Source organism: Ambystoma mexicanum, chromosome 3q, assembly GCF_040938575.1.
Source record: "Ambystoma mexicanum isolate Mex_15411 chromosome 3q, UKY_AmexF1_1, whole genome shotgun sequence".
Classification (NCBI taxonomy): Eukaryota; Metazoa; Chordata; class Amphibia; order Caudata; family Ambystomatidae; genus Ambystoma; species Ambystoma mexicanum.
In genome coordinates this window covers 390,151,383-390,176,043 of record NC_090926.1, presented here as the reverse complement: position 1 = coordinate 390,176,043, position 24,661 = coordinate 390,151,383, and the positions used below count along the sequence as shown (strand labels likewise).

Below are 24,661 nucleotides of genomic sequence, written 5' to 3'. Positions count from 1 at the left end.
CCCAGTGTCTACAGGCACACTCCAGGACTACGAGCGAGGACATAGCGTGCGTGGTCAGGAGCGTGGCCTGAGATGCTTAGGGTGCCACTCACCTCCCTTCGTGCACGCTGCCAGCAGGTTGACGATGTTCAGATGCGGCCCCAGATGGCTCATGATCTTCAGCTCAGACATCAGGGCACGCTTCTCGCTCGTCCGGGCCGTTGCTATGAAATCATAAACATAGAAAAGGGAAACATCCATCAAGTTTGGATTGGTAAGAGTCTGCACTTTGGTGGGGATGCACTGCAACGGCGTGTGGGGGTATACACTGTTTACTTTAAGTCTATGGTTTCTAATTGTATACAGTTATGTTACATTTGATGTGTTGTGGCAGGAGGCTGGATGGGGTTAACAAGTGGTGCTCAAATGGCCACAGGAAAGCAGGCTTGCTGTGTTCCTTTAGAATCCTCAAATACACCTCAGCCTCATGGCCAGTCTACCCTGCAGTAAGGTAAGTTACGCACCCAGTGTTCAGAAGACAGAGGAGTGACCTGATCCAAAGTAGCCGTAACACGATATACAGAGGAGCTTCTATATACAATCACTCTATTAGAAAATATATACATTTATTGAAAGGCGTTATCTGGAGAAATGATGGAGCAAGTGATCTTTCTAGGGGCAGAGGTCATCAGTCTATCATAGGAAATTACCATAGACTGGCAATGATGGAGGTCTGATCACCCCGAACCGTTCTAGCAAGCCATTTTCATGAGCTGACACCCAGGATGAACTGATGGACCTGGACAAGTTCATCATCAGGCATTCTCATGAGCTGCAACTGGGGGGGGGTCTGATTGCCCTGCACAGGTCCATCATAGGACATTACCATACACTCGGACTGACGTGGGTCTGATCTGAACCATTCTAGCAAGTCATTATAATGTGCTGCCACCCAGGGGGAGCTGATGGACCCATACAGGTCCATCATAGGCCATTATCATGAGCTGCCACCCAGGGGGAGCTGGTGAGCTGGTGGACCCGTATATGTCCATCATACACCATTATCATGAGCTGCCACCCAGGGGGAGCTGATGGACCTGTATAGGTTCATCATAGGCCATTATCATAAGCTGCAACCCGGGCGAGCTGATGGACCCATACAGGTCCATCATAGGCCATTATCATGAGCTGCCACCCAGGGGGAGCTGATGGGCCCATACAGGTCCATCATAGGCCATTATCATGAGCTGCCTCCCAGGGGGAGCTGATGGACCTGTACAGAGTCGATCACAGGACACTTTAGAGAGCGGGGCCAGGTGGATGATTTGGTCAGGAGCAGCTGTAAAATGATATGACCAGTCTATAAACACTCAAATTCAATAAACACACTAGTCTGTTAATTTTCACCACCAGGAGGGCAGAGGGATCCACAGGCCTTATCAGGGGTTCACACCGAGGGATGCTGATAACCCGGCACAAGTTAAAGGGCCTTTTTAGGAAGCCTGGGGGAGGTAATACCCTTTGAGTAGGTTTATCAAAGAACATGACCTTGTAGGCCTGAGTAATCACCCTGCACCCTATCTGTCAATTCCCCTTACCAGCCTTGACAGGAGGGCTGATGGAGAGCTGATCACCTTCTACAAGATCATGCAAGACCTTATCGGGGGCAGAAGGAGGTGCGTCATCGCGTGTAACTCTGTCAAGTTCTCTCACGCACATTTCAGTTATGTTTCGAGTATCAGAAAAAGTATAACTATACATAAAATCAGTCTAACTCCCTCAAATGGCCCTCTAAGGAGGACTGCGAGGCGGAGCTCCCAGTAGACACCATCAGGTCCTGAGAGGGGTCGGGGTGGTCTCATCGCTATCTACCAGTTTAGCCATCCCCTTTTCGGTGGCGCCATGGGAGAGCTGATCGCGCGCAGGTACCATTCTAGCAATGGTTCTCTTCAAGAGCCAAAGGTGTATTCTGCGATGCTGCTAGGGCAAAAAAAGCCTGCAATGGGGGGAGAAAGTAAGGAGTGCAAGGCAGGAGGGTGCATGGTTTTCAGGAGGAGGGTAGAGGGTGCAGGTAACTCACATTTCAGCATCTTCACCGCCACCTTCATTGCAGACTTGGAATGGCTGAGGTCATGCACTGTCGCTTCCACCACTCTTCCGAATGCCCCAGAGCCGAGAGTCCGACCTGAAGAAGGAAACCGACATGTATGCAACTGACATCCAATAATCAGCGTAAGGGTTGCCGCGTACTAAGAAGATACACCAGACATGATGCTGCACAAGAGGGCGTGTGGTGCGGCACAGAGGGCGACTCTATTGACGTGTATGCACACCTGGGAGTGCTGCCCTGTTAAAGTCTATATGGTTGGGGACATGGAGATTGCTTGATATTTTGATTAAACGTGTGATACCTGGCATGAGGGAATGTGTGCCCCCCACATGTAAAGGAGTCTAAACATTACATAGTCACTCGTTAACCAACAATAATGACAATTATGTGTGATGTTTATAGTAACAGCACACATGTCCTTTGTGTGCATTTTATGAGTGTTGTGTCGTTCATGTGGCCCCTAGTAGTGGGGATATGTGCTGTCAGCCCACCGCTGGTTGAGACACTATGGATGCGTACGTCATGTCTACATAGTGTGACGAGATTTACAAAACGAAAAACCGGGACGGCCAACAACATAAAAGAAGGACTACCCCATTGCAGCCCACCCATTACAAGTCCTCCTCCGAACACGCCCCCACAACTAACACCCAACACTATTTCCAGCACTTGTCCTTTCTATAAATCATATATGATCTAAATTGTGCAGTTTTGTCTGAATCTTGGTATGTTAATTAAAAACAAGCTTCTGCTCTAATTGATATTAATTGGCTTGCTGTACAATCGTTTCCAAGCCAGTTTCTGTGGCACAGTCAGTAAGTGTTGTGGCTTGTACCTGAACGGTTGTGGGTTCAAGCCAAACTTCAAAATTCTGCAAGTGTTGTGAAAATAATTACTATTATAATTTTGGTCACCCGCCCTTTGCTCAAAACCGGGACAGGGTTTTAAAATGTAAAAAAAACTCTCGGGACGAGGGACAGAAAGCTGAACTCTGAGACCATCCTGGCCAAAAACCGGGACGTCTGTTCACCCTATGCCTACACAAACGCCCAAACTGTTGACTTTGCTAATGCTTATTATTCTTATAGTGATGTCACTTCCTCAAGCATCGTTTTCTATGACATAACTTCCTCTGAGGTCGCTGTGCATGACGTATGCTGTCTAATCCCCAAACTATTGTTGACCCTCTGGACCCGGCGAGTGCATTAGTACAGCAGTTGGTTCTGTATCCAGTGAGGGTGTTTGTGTTTTCTAATACTATTTCAAAATGCCTCTTGTCCTACACATGCCACAGAAATGTATTCACGAAAGCCAAACGAACAGAATGCAACCACCAGGGGGCAGGCTTTGACCATATTCACAATTTCTTTTCTCACGCAGTCATTGCCGTCCATCTCTTAGTGCTGTCCTGTTACTCTGATTTCCCAGCCTCGGACCGGCACCAAATGTTTCCACCCCCCGCAAAAGTCAAAGCCAAGATAACTTCGTTAGCTGTCAGGCTCTGTTTGTGTGAACACTCAGACAGCGTCCTGCACGGGTCCCAGCGCTTATCTGCGCAAGAGACGGGCGTGCGTGTCTAGACTCCGGTGAGTGGAGGCGCTCTCAGGGCCCAGCAGGGCGTAGGCGTGGAGACCGCGGGCCTTCAGGGAAAACGGGTCATTTCACAAGAGGCCATTTCCTCTGGGCAGCCGCAGAGTCGGGCGCAGCTCTAGTGCCTGCCGCGGCCTGTGAGGAGCTCTGGACTCTGGGAATCCACTGGGTTTCGTTATAGGCCAGTGCACCCGTGTAAGATGGAGGGGCTCAGGCAAGACATGCGGCAGTAGGGGTTCACAGAAGGCATATTGGGCGCGGTAATAACCAGGTGGCAAAGGCCACGAAAGCATACATGCCAACATCCCAAAGCACCTAGGAGGGAGATTTCATCAGAGAAATCTGGAGACATCCATTTTCCCATAGGAATTCATTGGGACTAGAATGACGGGAGAACGTGTAAAATAGCATTATTTTTCACTGACATTTTTCGCCTGAATCGGGAGGGTTGGAATGTTTGCGAAAGAGAACTGCCTTTACGGTTATATGGGGCAGAAATGGCATCATTTGCAGTTGGTAAAGTGGTAAGAAAAGATTAGCACTAACCTGGGTCTTTTTGGCACGCTTATCAGGGACCAAAAAGGCAAACTGAAGGGCCGTAGCATGCCACTAATGGCTTAGCCACCCACTGCAGGAAATTGATAAAATTACCTAGTGTCGTCAGTGGTTAGGGTGGGACTGGGGCACAGGTGGGGGGCGGAGTAATTCAAACGGTCATTCCTTCTGAGCATGCAATGCACACGTGGTATGGTGTTCATTTCCTCTGTTAGAATAGTCCCCCTTACAGTGAAATATTTGCAAAGCATGAGACATATACACAGTATTGGACAGTTTCCTTGTTTGATCTTAGGCCGTTGAGCAAAAGAATGACTTTCAGGTGCAGTTTGTTAAGTCGTTGCATATCGCGGCTCAGCTGCATGCATAGAAACACTATGGGCCTCATTACACGGAAGGCGGTGAGCCATGGCTAATAGCGCCATGGCTCATGCCGGTAAAATACCGGCACCGCCTTGGCGGAAAGGGGATTTACTGCCCCATTCCAAGGTTGGAGGGGCGGTAAATCCCCCTTCCGCCATTGCCCTTCCCCATTGCCATTTCTGTCCCATAGAGCTCTATGGGAATGGGGAAGGCACTAATTACGGCACTGCAATTTTGCAGTGCCGTAATTAGCTCCGAGGTCCCTTAGCGGGTTGGATTTTAACGCCTGCAAAAAGCAGGCGCTAAATCCCCCAACCCGCAAAGGGACCTCGTAGTAAGGCGGTAGGGATTTACCGGTACCGGTATTTTACCGGTACCGGTAAATCCCTAACGCCATCCGTGTAATGAGGCCCTATATGCTTGCAGCTGAGCTGGTGACATGTAACAAGTGCCTCCGACTGCATCTTGCGTGCGTGAGACTCCTGGCAGTTTCCTGAATGCCGTTTCTCAGACGTGCAGGAGACTCACAGCAATCGAGGGCAGTGAGCTTCATCAACTTGGGGGACGGGAGGGGTTGGTTTGGGCCTCTGTCTACGGAACGGAGCTCCAGCAAGACTGTGTTTGCAGGATTACCGCTCTGGCTTGTTCCAGCCCAATTCCTCCCCTGCAGCCACAATAGACCTTCCTGAACCATCACCTAACAAACATAAAAAGGAACTGCGAACAGCACAGCCTGCCATCCCGACAAATACCAGTACAAAAGGACCTCGGCCTTCAGCAAGACAGTAGGCTGGTACCCTGCTGGGCCAGTCTAGCCTGTAACCCCCAAACACAAGCCATTAAGAGCCAGCCTAACTATCTCTCTTTCCCCAACCTAACCTACTCACCTGTCAGTTGACTATCCCCTCTGCACAGCATGACGGACCCTAATGTACAGTGCACTGTTCGGTTGATTTCGTCGCTTCCAATTCGCCATTGGAGAATTGGTCGCATTCTTTTTTTGACAGTACATTTTGCTGCATATATGACGGTGACCCCCCTTAGCCCTCCCTTTACCCCCAACACTAGTTATATCCTTAAACCCACCCTCACATATATGTATGGCAACATGCGCAAAAATAATTGCAGCCAATTCTCCTGCGACCAATTCGGCCACGCAGTAATCGACCGATCCCCAGTGCAGCCGTGTGACTGCTAGCACCACCTACCAAGTAAAATCTCTCCAGAGCGGTTCAACGAGGCCTGCACGTCCGGCTACATTGTTAGCCATATCATACACCCCCTCTGCTTGCCCCAGCACAGTGGCTCTTCAAGCGTCCCAGTGCTGACATCTACTAAGCATGAAATGTACACCCAAGTGTCACCACCAGAACACATGTGGAATCACACCGACACAGAGGACTCGGGTGCTCCCAGCCCGCACCCGTCTCAGGTTTAGGTGCTGCCCCCCAACTGACTAACCACCCACTTATGCCAGAACCATGCGCCTTGACGCGCCCTACACTGGGCCACTTCACATTACAATACATTAGGTAACACGTTGACTGGATTATCCAGGGATCCTTATCTGCTGTCATTGTGTATGCGTATGAATTTTGATATTTTTGCCAAAATCTCCTTGATGACCTTCTTTACCTAGCACCAGCTTTTCGCGCGGAAGCTCCCAGCTGTAGTTATAGGGCAGCTGCATGGGATCCACGTAGATGTATTCATGCCCATCTGAGCTGACGGACTCAATCACCTTCCAGCGGATCTCGTAACGTGGCTTCTGCAAAAGAACAGGAGGGAGAGATGTCAGACCCTGGCAGGCAAGCGGCAAAACCACCCACAGTGGAATTAGCAACACAATGGCAACAGGGGAATATGGCACTGCCCTCATGGATGGCTCTGCCTAAAAATGGTTTGCAAAGAATTGCTTGATCCCCTGGCTGAAAGCCCGATCCCTTGGCTGGTCTTCAGGCCGATGTGGAGTCGGAGGGGAGACTTGTAAGAAGATGAGATACTAGTGGACCATGCTTGCTAGGTATTGCGCCTGATATCTGCAAACTTCTGTTGTGTCGCGTAGGAGGACCTGCTCATATCGTCATCGCATGATGACGGGGTGAATCCGGGACTGGGAAGAAGATGTAACGGATGCACTCCTTCAGTGGCAGCGGACAGAGGTGTCGCTATGGGGTTGCTGGGGAGACTATATCCCTGGGTTTTTTGGTTGTAGCCCCCAATAGAAGGTCAGTGGCTACAACCAAAATGCTAACCAGCCCCGAGACCCGACAGTCCCGACATTAGCGTAGCCCCGGATGTTTTACAAACCTCGCAACACTCCACTAATCTTTGGAGTTTCAGAGATTTCAGTATTTTTGTTTCTTGCTCCAGTGGCAACATTTCTGAAATTGTTAAAGTTGACAGGAAGATCTGCATCACACAATGAATGAGTTGGATTTTTTGCTCAAAAGATTCCTTTGTTTCATAAAGTTGGAGAATGACTAGTAACTAAGTCTCCTATTAGAACTTTACACTTGCACAGGGACATGAATGGACACATCCTCTATATAGAATGATGATTATGGTGCTAAAAGGAAGAGGAACACCGTTCCCAGCCATTCCCACTCACTTCGATCATTGGGCCAGGGATCCCCAGAAAGACATGTTTACCTTCTTCCAGAGGGCGATGAGGATAACCAAGAAAAGCACGACCAGAAACACCAGAGCCAAGAAGGCGGAGATCAGTGCCAGCTTGAAGGGCAAAGCTAAAAGAGAAGAAACAACACCATGGTATCAACATGTCACCGGGTCTAAGTACGCAGAATGCACACGCGCGTATTAATGAGACTAGCATGCCCCAGTGCAAGCTCATTGGCTCCCCCGTGGCTGGTTGGTGAACCATGTTAGGGACGGGTAGCGCCCATCTCTGAACAGCTCCAGGTCTCACCCCTAGCATGGTCCGACGTGGGAAAGAAGTGGGTGCAGAATGGTTGCTAAGGTGACCTGTGGACCACGCGTGAACATGAAGCTCTCTGATGATCAGTGGCGGCGATGCACCCCTGACAGGCAAAGCCAAGGCCACGTAGACATTATTGATTCTGTTGATTGGCGCAGCATCTTGCCCTTTTCTGACTTGGATCTCTTGATTGGCCTGCCACAGGCCCCGGGTGCAGTGCAGTGGTAACGGTTCTGTGTCACCAGGTGGCGCTGCTGATCCACTGTGCACATGTTTCCTTCTATGGGCCAACAGTGACCCCGAATGACTGTTTCCCAGAGGAGCCTGCCTTTCCTAGGAAACGCTACATTCCCACACTTGAACCTGGCCAGTGTGGCCCCTGAAGCACCGCTACTGGGAGCAGGAGTGGGGTTTGCACAGTATAATAGGCAGGTTAAGCCTTCAGCATCTCCCGCCCCGGCATACATGAGAATACATTTAGACAATGGGCCTCATTACGAATGTGGCGGTAAGGCACCAACGGCGCCGGTAGTGGTACCAGCGCTGTTTTTACCATACTGCCACATTAAGAGTTCTGCTCGCGGGTGCCGCTCTGCACGTCTGGTCAGAACAGGCGTGCAGACCGGCACCCGCGAGCAGAACTCGTCATTGCACCGGCACCGTTATTAACGGTGCCGGTGCAACCATGCTCCCCACCCCCATTCTGCCCTATGGGGAAGAATGGGGATCGGGAGCCCGGCCATACCGGTGTCCGCGAATGGGCAATTACCGGCCCATTCAACTCGTAATGGGCTAGTAATGGCCCATTCGAGGGTGCCGGTAGCGAGTTTGGCGGTAGCTGTGCCCTTAATAAGGGCACAGCTTCCACCAAACTCGTAATGAGGCCCAATGATTTGATTCTGGGCCAATGGTTGCAGTCGACCTCTTGGCCACGCATTCATTCTTGCACAGGTTGGGAGTCACCGATTGTCATTGTCACATACCAATTTCTTTAACTTCCTGGGCCAAAGAAGCTGAGAGACTGACTCAATCCAGTGACGCACGTCCCACATCACACACACCATTGGCTGGGTTGATAGCACACCAGGGTTGATAGCACATCAGGGCAAACGAGGGTTGATAGCCGTCTCCAGACAGAGTCTATTGGTTCAATGTCTATGGAGGTGAGAGTGACTTATGGCCTCCACTACAGAGCATCTCATGTGCCCTGGCAAGGATTCCCACACCGCTCTGTAGGTCTTCAGTGCTCACACCTTCCCCAGAGCATGAGTCATGCACACTGGTGTCATGGGCAAGGATGCTTGCACTGCTCAGTAGGACGTCAGTGCTCACACTTGCTGTAGTGCATGACTCGTGCACATTGTTTTCAGGGGCACAGTGACTCGCACTGCTCAGCAGGATTTCAGTGACCACACCCGAACTAAAATAAATTGGTATCAAGTAATAAAATCGCTGCAAAAATGTCACCAGTAAAAAAAATCTAGGCAAAAATGCAGTGGTTTGACCCGGTAAAGGTGTACCCCATTATACTATTTAAGGGGAGCGGGCTTGCGGGGGTGTCCTCCGCTGCCCTTAAATGGTATAATGGGCTAGGGGGTTTCGGGGGTGTCCCCCGCATCCTTTACATGATTGTGGCAGGAAAACCACTGCATTTTTTGCCGCAATATTTTGTATACACAGCCATTTTTGCTGCGATTTTAAGACATGGAACCAATAAATTCCTTAATACTCACACTGCAATCTGTAGACATCCAGTTTGTGATACTTGTCACACAAAAGTAACTTGCTCACTCCCAGGCAGAAAAGAATGCAAACACCCTATTCATTCCAGTTTGCAAGAAGGTAAGGATGGAGTTGAGCAGAGCAGGGATCGCCACGGGGCAGTCTACTTGAGCACATTCGGCTAATGCTCAGTAACCACTGAGATGCCTCCATATTTTCAGAATCCGTGCAGGCACACACACAAATCAACGAGACCACAAGGACTAGTCTTTCCTTCTTATGCGGAGGGAGTCCCCTAAAATCCCTCAATCCTGAGTAAATCTGAGTGCATCCGGCAGAGGTTTTCCACTTGGGAAGCAAGCCATCAGTGGGATGAACCTGAGTCAACACTCATTAGACAACAGCTTTGCTTTCTGGTGGCTCTGCACGGATCACAAGTGCCTTCACGGCTGCAGGCCTGATCCCTTCTGGCTGTTCTGCCCCATCTCCCTGCTAGAGATCACCACTAGAGAAAATTCACACCAGGAAGCAATCTCACCAGGTGAGTGGTTCCCCCAAACTGCCCAAGTAGGTGATGTTGAGGCAGGATAACTCACAGTTAGGCACCAAGGTCACCTCCAGGTTGTCCGTGCCCAGAAGGTTGCGTGCCTCGCAACGCACAGAAATGGGTTCTTCCACACTCTGGAACACCAGAGTGCTCTTGATATGATAAATATTCCCGTCTTCCAGGTGGAAGTTGGTCAAGTTGGCCTTCACCTCCATCACGTTGGAGTCGTTTTCCAAAGCTTTCCAAGGCTCTGACCCATTCCCTTTGCACCTAGCAAAGCAAAGAAGCACAACTTCAATCAATGAATGTGACATAAACCACAAAAGAGCAAGGCACACCCGAAAAACAAGGCTTTCATGCCAAAGAAACACTTTAACGCAAAAAGCACCGCAAAAATCATAGCCTTCATCCCCAAAAGCAAAATATGTTCAGCCGACAATCCATGTGTTAACCCCAAAAGCACAGCTCTAATAAAAAAGCTCGTTGTCCATAAATGTTCTGTTAACAAAAAATTGAGCTTCAGTGTGAATACAGAAATACAAACTCAATCGCAAAAGCACAAGTTTAACACATAGTGCACAATAGGGTCACTTTTCAGGTAAAGCGGGTTGGAGAATGTAGCGGAAAACACAGTTTCAACCACTTTTTCTGATCTGCCTCATTTTTGGGCATTTGTTAGGAGTATTCAAGCTGGCGGACACACCGTTTCCTCCTCCACCAGACAATGACGGCTGCCGTAGCGCCAGCATGGACCTTAATGCTGGCGGCAATATTATGGCTATGATGGATAACTACGGAATGCATCTGAAAGGACCACCCGGTAGAATCCATTGCATGTGCCGGCCACAATGGTGAGCTGCGCGCAACATCTACACTTTTCTAGCACCATAGTGGAAACGAGGTGCTGGAAAAGGTAACAATTGCACGTAGGCAACCTTTTGCACCCAGGTGCAATATTTATGGCATTGAAGAAAACCCCTGTCATCTAGAAAGTATGACTTCTTTTTTTACTAATATTTTGTGGCAGCAGGGTCCTTCAAAAAATGAAGAAACACGGGTGGGTCTAAATGAATGAAACCTATATTCTGGTTTCTCTTGAAACTGAACACATCTTTCCGCTTTTAACGGAATTCTTAAGTAGCCTGTGCCGTAGTAAATATAAACTAGGTCCAGTTAATGTGCGAGCCTTGCAGCTTAAAATGCATATTCCATTATCTTTTCGAAAATGTACCACCGCTCCCATGTGCATCGATATGGGTGAGTCCAGCAAACCCCTCGAACCATTTCTCTCAATGTAACCACTTGAACTGAATATTTACCCCATTACCCCACTCTGACTTAATGGCCCGGCCAGACCCATAAATGTTATCACACACACATTGTATTGTATTGTACTTGTCATTTCTACAGTGCCTTTTACCATTATTATAGTCTCAATGCGCTGTTAGTGGGAACGCCCTCGGAGGACCGAAGTCCAGAGTGTTGGAGGTCACGGAGTATGATTAGGATGCGCATGTGGCCATATAAGGCTTAGCAGGGCTGGCCAGGCTTCGGTAGAATGCAACGAATGAGGGTGGGTGCTGAGCAGAGTCGGGAGATGGCGTGAATGCTGGAGGCGCGCTATGCCTTCAGCGTGTCCGGATTTGTCATAGGTCTGCTCTGCATTCTGCTGCCAGAGGTGTTGAGGCGCAGCCTGGAGTAAGCAGGCAGAGAATGATGTGGACAATGTGCTCTTTTCATTTCTAACCTTCTTTGTCTTTGTTCACACAAATAACACATTGAGGATTGTTCTTTGATCTTTGATCCTGCTCACATTTCTCTTTTTGTCTTGAGCCCTCATATTACCATCATGCGTTGCCTCCCTCCATGACCCTCAACTTCTCCCAGCATCGAGGTTGCTCAGCTCTACACTACAAGATCAGACCCCCCCCCCTAGACTCCTATCGTTCAAAAATACTGATAGTTGTGATCACCTATGTTGTTTTCATGCTCTTGTGTGTTTTCTAAACATATCTCTCGGTGCCCACACCTGAACACTGCTTCCATACTTAGTCCAATTCAATGCACCTTCAATGATAAGTTTAAAATCACTTGAACACAAAACCTTATGTATTATTTATTTATATAGCGCACCTAACCCAAGGTTATCCCGGCGTATGGGTTAAACTTGTTACGCAGTTAAATCATATTCTAATGTCCTGTTACTCTTAATACTTGAAGCACAATTTCTAAACTTTGATCGATGATGTAAAATCCCAAAACAAGACATACTATGAAGTCTTGATTCCAGGCAGTCTAAAAGCTTCGTTGCCACTGCTTCTCTAAATCCACCGCTTGAGAAAAGGCCAAAAGGTGCCTTGCTGCTTGTCTTTCCCTGGTTTCTGACTAAAGAAGCGGCATATGCTTGATTGTATCCATTAGCCACACCCATAAGGCATTCCAACGAATCATAGGACGGGAAACTGGAAAGGTTCGCGCTTGTAGCTCTACGTAACTGGAACTGCTTTTCTAATCTCTGTGATGTGCTCTGCAGTAAAAACTTGAATATTAAATGGAGCTTTTATATCGCACTTCATGCCGGAGACCAGCCTCCGAGGGCAGGACCGGGATTCAACCCGGTAACACTCTACATTGTCTTGCTTCCAGGTTCTCTGTGCTAAAACCTTTGCCCGTGTATGCATATTATACGTTTATAATATGACTGGGGAGCTTCCGACAGCGATTTCTTGAAGACAGGGAAAAAACACACCTCCATGAGACCATCCCAGTCAGCCTCTTTGCAGCTGCCTTCCTCTCTAAAAGTAAAGTTTAAAACCAAAAGCCATGCCAATGCACAAAGCCAACATGGGTTCATAAATGTATGGCAACTGCAGAAGGGAGAATGCAACTCCAAGCCCAGCATGAAAACAAAAAGTACAAGGTGTGTTCAAAAGTACAATCTCAACCAAAAAAAGCTAACCATCTCAACCCAAATGTATGTTTTCAATCCAGAAAATCAACAACCAGGGCCAAAAGTTCATCATTACAGAGACTCACATTAACATAAAAGTACAACTTACCCTAAAAATCACAATATCAACCACAAAAGCACATCAACCGACAAAAAATAATCTGAGTCCAAAATATCAGAACGCCAGCTCAAATGGGCACATTTAAGGTGAAAAAACCTATAAAGCCAAAAGTAGAACTTCAACCAAAAAGCAGTCCACAAAGTGCACATTCACCCCAAACATGACATCAACCTCAGAAGGGACAACAACCGAAAAGTTCGACTTCAATCCAAAAAGCACACCCACCCTCTGATAAATCACTAGATTACTCAGAATCCATTCCCCTCTGTAATGTAAATCCTGAACAACATAGTTAGGAACTATAACTAAACATATTTTTAGCAATGCCTTAAATGCAAAATTAAAAAAAAATATCTATGGCTCTCAACCCCACATAGGGGGGGCGTACATGGCTGGCAATGGACCACTAGCCACAACCTAGGCCTCGGCGAGGGCGTGGGCCGTTACCGGCCATGTATATCCCCTGACAAGAGGGTGTGATTGCTATTCGCACCTTGGGGCAATGTTTGGGGTGCAAACAGTTTTTTTGTTTTCATGGGAGAACCGGGCTCAGCGTGCATTGTGCAAGCCCAATCTCCAATGAAAACAAATAAAAGATGGGACTTCCATTTCTATTTACTTGGTGGGCGTTGAGGATGGGAGGGAACTGGTACTGGAGTACAAAGCTCTGGCCCAGCAGGTAAGTGGGGAGGGAGGGTGCGGTATGGGAAGGGCGCGGGATATCTCAGAGGGTTGTGAGAAGGTGGCAGTGTGGGGAGATAACAGGGAGTGCCTCCCTGTTGCCACCCCACAATCAAGACAGCTCCACCGGGTTAAGTTATTCATGTGGCTGGAAAATGCGGGCGGTACACTGTGTGTTCTCGCCCATATTTCCGTCCACCTGATTGGCTGAGTGCCCTTCCCAGAGTTCAAATTCTCTGTCTGCTAGTCTGGCAGCATGTACCAGACACTGCCTCACCCTTACTGACATTCCAGAGTCACTCACCTGCTGCGAAATCTCCTGTATTTCAGAAGTCCAGTCCAACAGCATTTTGTATAGCATTCATCTGCTTGACCAAATGCTTGGTCAGCTGGAAATAAGGGAGATGTCAGTAATCCAGACAAAGTCCACATTGTCTCAGACAGCTGATGACCTGTCTATGGTTTAAGAGTAGGCACTGTGTTCACGGTTATCAATCCATAAGGTTAACCACACCCACATGCTTCAAACAATGGCGACAGAACTAATTTCGTCAGGAGTTGTGATAAAGACAGCAACACAATGCAAGAATTCACTCTGGAGTTTTCCATTACCTCTTTTGGTCCTGGCAAGTGTACCAGGTGATTTCTGGCAAGGGCATCCCTTCGCTGATGCAAGTCACGACTACTTGCCCACCGCTGGCATCGTGGTGGACATCTTTCAACAGCAGCACCTGGGCCGGGACTGGTCCAGCGGAAGGAAACACAAGAGACCAGGGTCAATAGTCTTGCATGAACGGACCTCATTATTCTGAACTTCAGTTTATGCAGGATGTCGGTCTAGGGAAGGGGGTGGTTGGTAAGGACCCCCCCTCTTTACCTGGGGAATACATTGGGCCTCATTAGGAGTGTGGTGGCCACGGCACCGTTCATTTCGGGCCGCCACATTACGAGGTCTGCAGGGGGTCCCGCTCTGCACGCCTGGCCAGACCAGACGTGCAGAGCGGGACCCGCTAGCAGTCCAGGATGCTAACAACGGGCCCGTCATTAACTGGCCCGTTGTTAGCATCCTCCTCATTCCCATTCAGCCCTATGGGGGCTCAAATGGGAATGGGGATATACCGGGTCCGGGTCCCGCGAAAGGGATTTACCGGGCCCTCCAAGGTCGGAATGGCCCGGTAAGTCCCCTTTTGCGGGTCCCCGGCCCGGACCCGAGTTTGGAGGTAGCCATGCCCTTTTTAAGGGCATGGCTACCTCCAAACTCGTAATGAGGCCCATTGACTCTGTTCCTTAGGAGGAGAACAGGTGGACATTAAATGAGTATCCGCAAACGCACACCAACGGTTGCCATTGCGAAGGGGAGAACCTGGTTGGGATTTTGGTGCAAAGCTGAAACATAAAAAATATGTTTTGCTTGGGAAGCTGCAGTTCTGCAGGCTCTGTTTCCTACCTGGGACCTCCACTATAGACATCAACCAGAGGGGAATCTGATAAGATTGCGGTGCACAAATGAGATATGCAGCAATGGTAGCTCTTAGGAAATAAACTTGTGCTTGTATTTTTTTGATACTTAAGAAATATACCAGCCATAGACCTTAGTAGAAATGAGAACTTGGAATGAACAATGTTACCCACTGGGCCCACCCAATTTATGTAGACCTTAGGAAGAGCCTGTCATATCTTTTGTTGCCTGCATAGAGCAACACGCGGCTTTCTGAAGAGGACAACCAGGGGTACATCTTGATGACACATTTGCTGCCTGTATCCTGGCGTTGCTCTGGTAAGAAGAAGCTCTTGTGTGAAGTTCATGCCATCTTGTGAAATGCACTTGCTCTATGCCTTGGAAAGCAGCCAATATGGGCGTTTCTGTGGTTGCTGCACACACACACACACATATATATGTTTAGCAGAGGAGAAACTGATAGGGACCTGGATATCTTCATCAGCCATACAGTGGCTATAGTCCTTTTGAGGATGCAAGCATGGCATAGGCTCAGCACACAGTGGGGGCAACACTGTGTAAGCACTTTGGGAAAAAAGAGTTCTGTTTGTCTTTGTTTTCCCCTTAAACTTCAATAAGCTGAAACCATTTAATGATGAGTCTCAGTTGTGAGGATTGGGGCCTGCCTCATACCTATATCATGCTGTTTACATCTCCTGGGGGCAGGGCAACTTGGTAGCAGCCGTTTTCCCTCTTGCAAGGTACCGTTATATCCTTTGGTCACAGGGCATCATAGCATAGTCCACAGCGTCTGTCTGGAATGTGCACTATTTGTATATCTTGAAAGAGGAGAGTGTGAATATCTGGATTTGGGTCTTTTGCAAAGCAAAATTGGGTGTTGATATTAGCACCCACATCATATACAATGAATGTTGCACCTGGGAAGAAGAAAGGGACCTGATATGACTCTCGATGCCCACTTAAAACATGCACTGGAGAGGTGAACGTCTTACAAATCATGACACTGACCTCAAACATGCATGTGCTATCGATCTAAGTTCTTACGTGGTGATACAATACTAGGAAGAAGTCCATGCCCATATCAATTTTGGTCCCTACCTGTACATAGTGATACTTGTCGACTCACCATTGATTTGAACGTAGAAGGAAACCTCTTGTGCGTCATCTTCATTAAAGACCCGAATTGTGTAAAGTCCTCCCTCGTCTTTCTTTGCTCGTACCAGGGACAAGTTGCTGTGGTACCTGGACCCAAAGAGAGCCTGTAAGCACACTTTTCATTGGGGATGCAGGGCACAGTGTGATTAGTTCTGAAATCGGATGGCCCTTTTTAATGAAGGCCGCATTATGTTCTCTTCATGAAGCATATATAGCACCGGGGTCATCTTATCGTGTTCCCCATTATGCTAAATTCCCTTTGCTGCTGTATGTGTGTGCCTTGACCTTCTACTCCCTCTCGAGTCTTCACAGAGTGGTCTTCCCATTACCTTTCCATTTGTTATCTGTTCAACTCTGTAACACCCCTAGCATGGGGGAGACCCTGTGACCACATCCCCCCTACCGCTGATGGTTGCTGATACCAGCACTACTCCTGCTCCATGGCCCTCAGTGAGAAGACTCTATGTGAAATCTGTCATGTGGTAAAATGTCCCTACAGCATTACACTGATTTCATTGTTTGCAGTGAATATGAGTATGCAACACCCAATTAACTGATACAGATGTTCACAACAGACGAGTAAATGCAGAATCCCTCGTTCTGTATGCGGTTACGCTGTCATAGCAAAAATTACCCTCACAAACTGCTGCACTCCCCCCTGTGGAAATAACAGAATCACTAATGGGTGAAACCATGACCGCCAAATGGCTCGCTCTATCTATCTATCTATCTTTCTATCTATCTTTCTATCTATCTATCTATCTATCTATCTATCTATCTATCTATCTATCTATATATTTGCCTCTGTCATTTGGATAGCATATGATAGAAGGTGAAACATGAACTCAGTAGATTAGTAATAATTGTGAATTGATCAAACACTCACCTTGAGTGCCAGGAGAGGGCACTCATGGATACAGTCCCACATCAAGGCAGCCTAAGTACAATGCTCATTATTACGGGTTAACACGAGCACGAATGATGAAAGCACACTATGATCACTCAAAGAATTACTATGCAATTGATAACTAGTCTTATACTGTATGACTATTGACCCTTCACCTCCCATCCTAGAGCTGGTAACCAAGCAGTGAAAAGGTCCTATGCATCCCTTTTGAGTAGCCGTTCCACGTCACTTCTGTTTCAGATGTTACCAAATAAATGACTACAGAAAAAACGTTGTGCAGTTGAGTCAAGTCATGACATAAGTGTAAACTTCCATCAAGCATATCATGTATAATATATCCTAAAATATGCCAGGCTTCCTCATAAAAAATGGGTAGTACTAGTCAGTCCAGATGAAACATGCCTTTAGCTGTGGCATAATTATGCAAGGTCCAAGCATGGCATGAGACTTACAGGTCATGCGTCTAAAAAGCACAAAATCTATGCAGACAGCTTGGCATCGATCTCACCTGTACTCTGAGAGCTTGCGGCTTGTGATGGAAAACTGATTCTTGCTGTCCTCCACCAGGGTGACATTGTCCTTCTGCCATATGATTGTGGGACTGGGGTAGGCCTCGATCAGCACGCCGAAGGACCTGGTCTTGTGAACGTCAGTGGATTGGGTGGTATTTCGGTCCATCTGGAGCCTCACAAAGCCACGCTCTGGAAATGGAGCAAAGGTGGCTGATTGAGAGTGAAAGACTACGATGCACATATTCACACCTTTTGGTGAGCATAGAAAAGCCTAATTCCTAGTGGTAAAGTTTAGTAGAAACAATAGAAACAATGTTGGCATATTGTCGTAAAGTTTGAGTGTGTGGTGTAGTTTTTGGGTGGGAGGCGTGGCATAGCTGAAAATCCATCATCTCTGCAGCTATGTTACGCCCTAATTAACCTTAGCCTCCAGCAATGCAGCTATCTTACACCCTAATTAACCTTAGCCTCCAGCAATGCAGCTATGTTACGCCCTGATTAACCGTAGGTCTGTCAAGACACAATCTTGATCATGCGTCTCCATTCCCTTGCACGCTAAAATCTCTTCAGTAGTGGAACCAATTGGGGCTAACAAGACCTTCATTCACTGCCCAGGCTCTTCGCTGTTCTTTTTTTCCTATGCAACTCAGACCCTAAAGGGGCTCCTTAGCTAGACTGCAAACACTCTCATGCAGGTGTGAATATGCATCATGTCTGCCTGCTGTCTCACTGACTAGGCCCCATTCCACGTCCTGCTCTGATGGCCCACATGATGCCACCGATGGACCATTGCATCGCTACGGACACAGCAGGCTCTGGATTGTGAAGGTATCTGACCCTGGCCCGCTGGCTCCAGCAGACAGATAATTCAAGGGCAGTTATTCTATTGAGACAGAGTGATGGTTCTAGGCTTGTCTTGAGGGATGTTGTGTGCTACTGGAGTTGTATGCTTTTTGATGTTCTCCTCAAAGGTAACGGCTAATGGTGCTGTTGTTTGCTTGCATAGCCATTTGTAAAGTGAGAGTGGCCCACTTTTCCCTCTTTTGGCTTTCTTCATGTTATAAGCACCACCCAACTAAACTCCAACTACAGCTTTGCATACAACCTTTAAACTAGAAACCATTTGACGGTGCAGGGCCATATCTTAAGCCCCTGCACCAGAAGTGCAGAATGCTGCCACGCAGTTCAAGGCCCGCATTGCACTGCAGGCAGGGGGTGCACAGCACTAACATTGAGCTGCCTATCCACACAAACCCAGAGGCAAATAGAGATACCGACAGATTGTTGGTCGGATATGTTCTACCCGGCCCGTGACCGTGGATGCGTGCGCAGACGGCCGAGGAAAATGGTACATTAAAAAGGAAAAGGGAGCCGATCGAATCAACGGGATCCATTACGGGAGAGAGTTCCCCGCTGATGAAGTAATGTACACCAGACATCATGTGAAAGGACCCAGATAAAGCAACACCGCTACACAGACAGGGGTGAAACAGATGTGGAGCTTTTTAAGAATCAGCTTCTTGAGCCCTAATGAAGGCCATAGAATACAATAAGATTGAGGGACACGCGGCAGACACATGTATCACATCATATGAGGCCGAAACACGGAGTGTCAACATCACAGATTATAGAACCTTGTAAATTAAATTTTTTGTCATAGCGTATATGACCAATGCCTCATCTCTGTGTAACTGATGATTTGGGGAGTGGGGAGATCAACACGCGGTGACGTTGAAATAGACAGGCCATTGTTAATATCAGACCTTCTGTAGTGTGTCAACATATGTTTGCTTAGAGGTCTTTCTCGTAGACTACACGTTGTAACCTTGAGCTGTTTTTACTATGTTTTGTGATCTTTGCACATTGATACTAACTACTATGCACTTTACCATTAGAGAGGCTGATGTTGAAATATATTGTATATAATGTTTTTGTAATTAAAGCAGTGAGAACTATATCAGGGGGATTGACCGCAGTTGCTGGTTGTTTATGGTAACATCTTGTTGTGTCTGTTTGGATAGCATCAACCCTGAGGGTTCCTTTGAACACGGATGGTAAAGTGGGGGTCCCTACCTTCTCTTTTGATTTTGTCATTGAGAATCAGACCCTCCAACCCTAAAACACAGTGCTTTGATGACCAGGGAGCCAGGGCTGTTATTGTAGGCTGGATGTTTCCTCGAGAAACATCTAGAGCCATGTCTTTGAGATGATGAGGCGAGGCATCAATCAGCGAGTTACAAGTGGATGCCCATGGAACACACCGCAGCAAAAACCAATGAAGAGCAGTTGCATCCCACAAATCTGTGCAGCAGTATCACTGAGTGCATGCCGTGCTATCAGACTGGCACAAACATGGAGCCTGGAAAGGAAATGGAGAAGCTGGAGAAGGACAGAAGGGTCCTGAGCAGATAGAGGAGGGCGTGAGAGGCCGGAGAGGGGACATGTCCTACCAATCACAGTGATGTTGATGCTCTTGGAATCTTGAACATCCAAGAGGACTTCAGTGACATTGCAGAGGTATGTTCCAGAGTCCACGAGCTCCGCGTTTTCGATGGCAAGGATGGATTCGATGTCACCCAGGCTGCCTGAGGCGAAGTCTGTGACGGGCTCAACCACCAGACCCACCTGTGGGGGGAACGGAGAAGAAAGTTAAAAGCCGTCTTATCTGAGGTGCTTATGAAAAAAATATGGGACATACAATGGCCATAATTGGAATGATGTGGGCCTGTTTAATAGGATAAACATTATTATTAGCATATGGTATAAATGACAATGGCCAATTTGGCCTTTTACCCTCTACTTCATGCCAGAGCCTACCCAGCAGGACCTTCAGCAGGTTGGCACAGCTTTCAGCCGAGATATAGACCCAGTCTTCTGCACTGGACCTTCAGCCTCAAACGGTAAGATTTCGCTCTCCAATGGTCCACTTCAAGTAAGTTCTTAAGACCAAGCAGTGAATAGGGATATGAAAAATATGTATTTTGAAAGCACTCTACAGGCCAGTGAGCCTGTGTAGAGTACGCCTCATCACATCTCTAGCACTCTGCATGCCAGTGAGCCTGTGTAGCCTCATCACATCTCTAGCACTCTGCATGCCAGTGAGCCTGTGTAGAGTACGCCTCATCACATCTCTAGCACTCTGCTTGCCAGTGAGCCTCTGTAGAGTATGCCTCATCACATCGCTAGCACTCTGCCTGCCAGTGAGCCTGTGTAGAGTATGCCTCATCACATATCTAGCACTCTGCATGCCAGTGAGCCTGGGTAGCCTCATCACATCTCAAGCACTCTGTATGCCAGTGAGCCTGTGTAGAGTACGCCTCATCACATCTCTAGCACTCTGCAAGCCAGTGAGCCTGTGTAGCATACGCCTCATCACATCTCTAGCACTCTGCATGCCAGCGAGCCTGTGTGGAGTATGACTCATCACATCTCTAGGGTCATAACGTCTGTCTGTGGTTGGAACTTTACTAGCCTACCCTGCCCATGGCTACTACTCTACCCTAGAGATGGCCTCTTTGAGTCTTTAGATTCAGTCAGTCTGTAGAGGTAGGAAAAAGCACGGCCCGACAGAGCCTCTGATCTTAACCTATCATGGCATTTGTGCGGAAAGCATAGCGGGCCGGGCGAAGCTCGTCATTTCCACCCCTGTATCTCCTCTGCGTTAACCCGTCCTAGGGAACTGTTCTCACTTGCGACATATTGTTCACATCTGCTCGCCACATCACACTTGTCCTATTGCTAGCCAGAGAAAAAGAAGTAATGTCTTTCCAAACCCAATGGTCAGCATTCTTGAGGAAATAGCAGCACCTAAGCCAATGACAATGCATGATGTCCACTCCCATAGGAACCAAATATACCCATTAAACCCTATTTTCATTCACTTATGGAACAGGATTGCCTCTTATTGTTTCAATGAAAGCAATGCTATATTGGGGTTCCACTATTCCAACTCCCATTTAAAAACAATATTACCCTTTGCTGCCAGCCCTCTCAGGCTTCCTATGTTTTACTTGCATGCAAACTTTTCGCATCAGTATTTTTATTTTAAAATGTCACTCATTGGTTAAAAATAGCTCTCCTTGTCGATCTGATTTAGACCATTTTCCTTCCATCACAGAGCGGATTTTCCTAGTCTAGTCCCTTGAAGGCTGCGTGGCAACTCATCCTCCGTCACTGGGCTGGATTTTATTGAATAAGGTGACTTGATCATCCCCCTCTGAGAGAAAATAATACTCTACTTACACCTGAAGTCAGGCCAATGACTCACACAACAGGTTTCAATTTGTACTTGAAACACTCTGCAGGATAAAATAATTGTTAAAGACACAGTTTAGAGGCAGATATCAATCTTAATTCTCTCTTTAACACAAACACAATGGAGTTCAATAGAAGATCAAGGACACACCTCTAATAGCTTGTCTAGTGTTCCATGACAGTTCATATCCCGGTCACAAAAGGTCTCCACCATCTCTGGTACCAACGCTTGCAAGAGTGCTACGTCCCCTCCTGTTCTACTGAATTTCTGTAATGCGCCATTATTTGGAATGTGGAAGGCATAAGGGTTCCCACATGAGGTTACACATGTTTAGAGGTAATAGTATTGAAATACAGAAAGGTGTACTTTTTAACTTGCTTTACTCACACGCAATACATTGCTGAACAAAACAATTATTTACCGCACCTACACACCATAATCCTTGTATGATTTGTGTGAATGACCAACTCCAGGCATAGCAGAAGATCCTCTAGTTGCAGTGAAAATAGCACTTTATCATTGCACTACACAAGCAGTAGTAGCCACTTTTGGAGAAAAGGTACCCAATCGCATTATCTAATGGCAGATCACTCCTGAGCAAGGTGAAGGTGAGGTCACCAGGTCTTGTTTCTATCTTGAAATTCAGGCTTTTGATTGTCTCATACGCTCCTATTGAAAACCAGATTTGAAATCAGGGAACATCATGTCAAAGGCATTGCTTGATTCAGGGGAATGAAAGCTTTTGGCTCTTCAGGTGTGTTGGACTACAACTCCCATCAGCCCTGGCCAGCATAACTGATGAGTGATCATGGGAGTTGCCGTCCAACACAACTTGTAGAGCCACAGTTTGCTGACCCTCGTTTATGTCAACGAAGAAGGCACGTAATTAAACAGTCCTGTAGTAGACCTATTTGGTGCAAGGATTGGTCCATAGACTGAGTATAATTTCCTAAACTCACCTTCTACTAAAGGGCTCTATTAAATTGAGAATTTACCAATTTTCGGCCGAGTTTTGTATGAAAGAGACTTAGTTGTACGAAAATAGTCCAATCATATTTTTAAGGCAAATACATCACCATTCATTTGTACTCTCGTAGTCGCCCATTTTAAAGGCAATGTGCAGTAGTTTTGTAAAGATTCTGAGCCCATCCAGTCCAATGGTCACACATGTGCGGGGCCTTTTTTGGCCGATCTGTCTAGTGCAGCCACTGCCTTAGCTTTTAAAGATTTAACATCTGCTTCAATGCCATCAGGAATTATGTACCATCCTGTGAGATGGATTCTAGGCAGCATTCTCGCAGATAATGAAGAGAGTGTACGCGCAGTGCCCATACTCTCAGCGTTGTCTTGGTGTACAGTCCAAAGGAATGCTTCCTTTAATCACCATGAAACTGCTGCTGGCTGATATTTTCCAGAAGACAAGCACTTTACCAGGGGCAAGAATTGGTGCTTTTTCTCAGTGACCACTGACACATTTGTATAAGTCAAACTTCGTTTTTCTTTTTTTTTTCCTTCTTAGTATACATCTCTAAAATCTTTCCGAAAGCAAAAAAAACATTTCCTAAAACAGCTTAATATTTTAAACGCACTGTTTAGCAAATCAACAGTTTAAATCCAATCATGTGTGCTTATTATTATGCTTTTTGGCTGGAGTGCAATTATTTATATGTCCTTCAAGCTAGCGATGGGATCCAACCTTAAAGCCTCTGATCTTCAAAAAGTAAGGAACAAAGGAGAAAGTATTAATTGAGCCAGGACTTGAGTCTAGCTTCCTCTGTGCTGCAAGACCCAAACTACTCACGTTATCCACACTGCATAATAATCAGTTGTTCGTGCTAATTTAAACTATAGATAAATGACCTGAGGCTTAGGATCACTCTCCATGTGTGCAAACAAATGAAAAGGATAAGAGAGAGGGGCGAGAGTGCACAGCTTACTTTCTTAATAGTGTATTTCGTTTTCAATGGAATGTTATTTTGTTAATAAATATATTAATGGGGTGCAGCCCACTATCATGTGCCACCGTGTTGGGCACAGAAAATGAACATGGAGAAAAAGAGACCGAGGCAAAAGTGCCTTCGGTGTGGGCCGCACACCCTTGATTCCCACTAAGGGTTAATCGATTTCTTTTGTGATCGTTATTCAGTTAATAAAATCCAACTTCAATCGTAATTCACAGATGTGTATATTTTTTAATTTTTCAATTGCTGTGTTTATAAAGCTCATAAAAAATTGTGCTTAATTGGTTAAACTTCACCAAAAAAGCTAATTATCTCAATTGAGGCAAAACAGAAAACCCATCTGGCTAATGCATTTCGGATTGTATCCTTCGTCAGAGCCAGGTTAGTACTACACACATAATAATGCATTATAGGTGGATTTAGAAGGTTTACAATGTTTAAATTAATAATTGTTCCATACATCATGTGTAACAACCAGATATTCAAGAATTAATAACCAAAACAATCATAATAAACAAAACAATCATAATAAACAAACAGGGCGCCCACAAGGACAAACAAATATTTAACAAAAAAGTGAGATGGGAGAGAGGAGAAAAAACAAACAAGTAAGCATACATGATTGTAGACAGTAAAAATACAATATTTGCACAGATAATGATATTGCTCTATAATTCAAACAATTAATGGGACTAATCAACTGCATACTAAAATTGCCGATTAAGCCTTTTTGGTGACTATGGTGCTTAGAGGTAAAGTTAGGCGGCGTGTGCTTATTGACAATCAACACTATAGAGTGTTGATTGTCGTGCTATATTGTGTGAGAATACCTGTGGCTAGTTGAACATTTCACTAA

The 24,661-nt window shown here is 46.6% G+C and overlaps 1 protein-coding gene across 1 annotated transcript in view; it reads right to left on the bottom strand.

The window, feature by feature from the left end:
- Positions 1-24,661, bottom strand: part of PDGFRB (platelet derived growth factor receptor beta) — a 234,991-nt gene that overhangs the window by 66,216 nt on the left and 144,114 nt on the right. The window contains exons 6-14 of the mRNA XM_069654064.1: positions 20,040-20,214; positions 17,586-17,778; positions 16,142-16,257; positions 14,169-14,298; positions 9,854-10,074; positions 7,250-7,344; positions 6,233-6,365; positions 2,060-2,164; positions 93-203 (exon numbers count right to left, since the gene is read on the bottom strand). Coding sequence (XP_069510165.1) covers positions 93-203; positions 2,060-2,164; positions 6,233-6,365; positions 7,250-7,344; positions 9,854-10,074; positions 14,169-14,298; positions 16,142-16,257; positions 17,586-17,778; positions 20,040-20,214 — 1,279 coding nt within the window. The remainder of the gene's footprint in view (positions 1-92; positions 204-2,059; positions 2,165-6,232; positions 6,366-7,249; positions 7,345-9,853; positions 10,075-14,168; positions 14,299-16,141; positions 16,258-17,585; positions 17,779-20,039; positions 20,215-24,661) is intronic.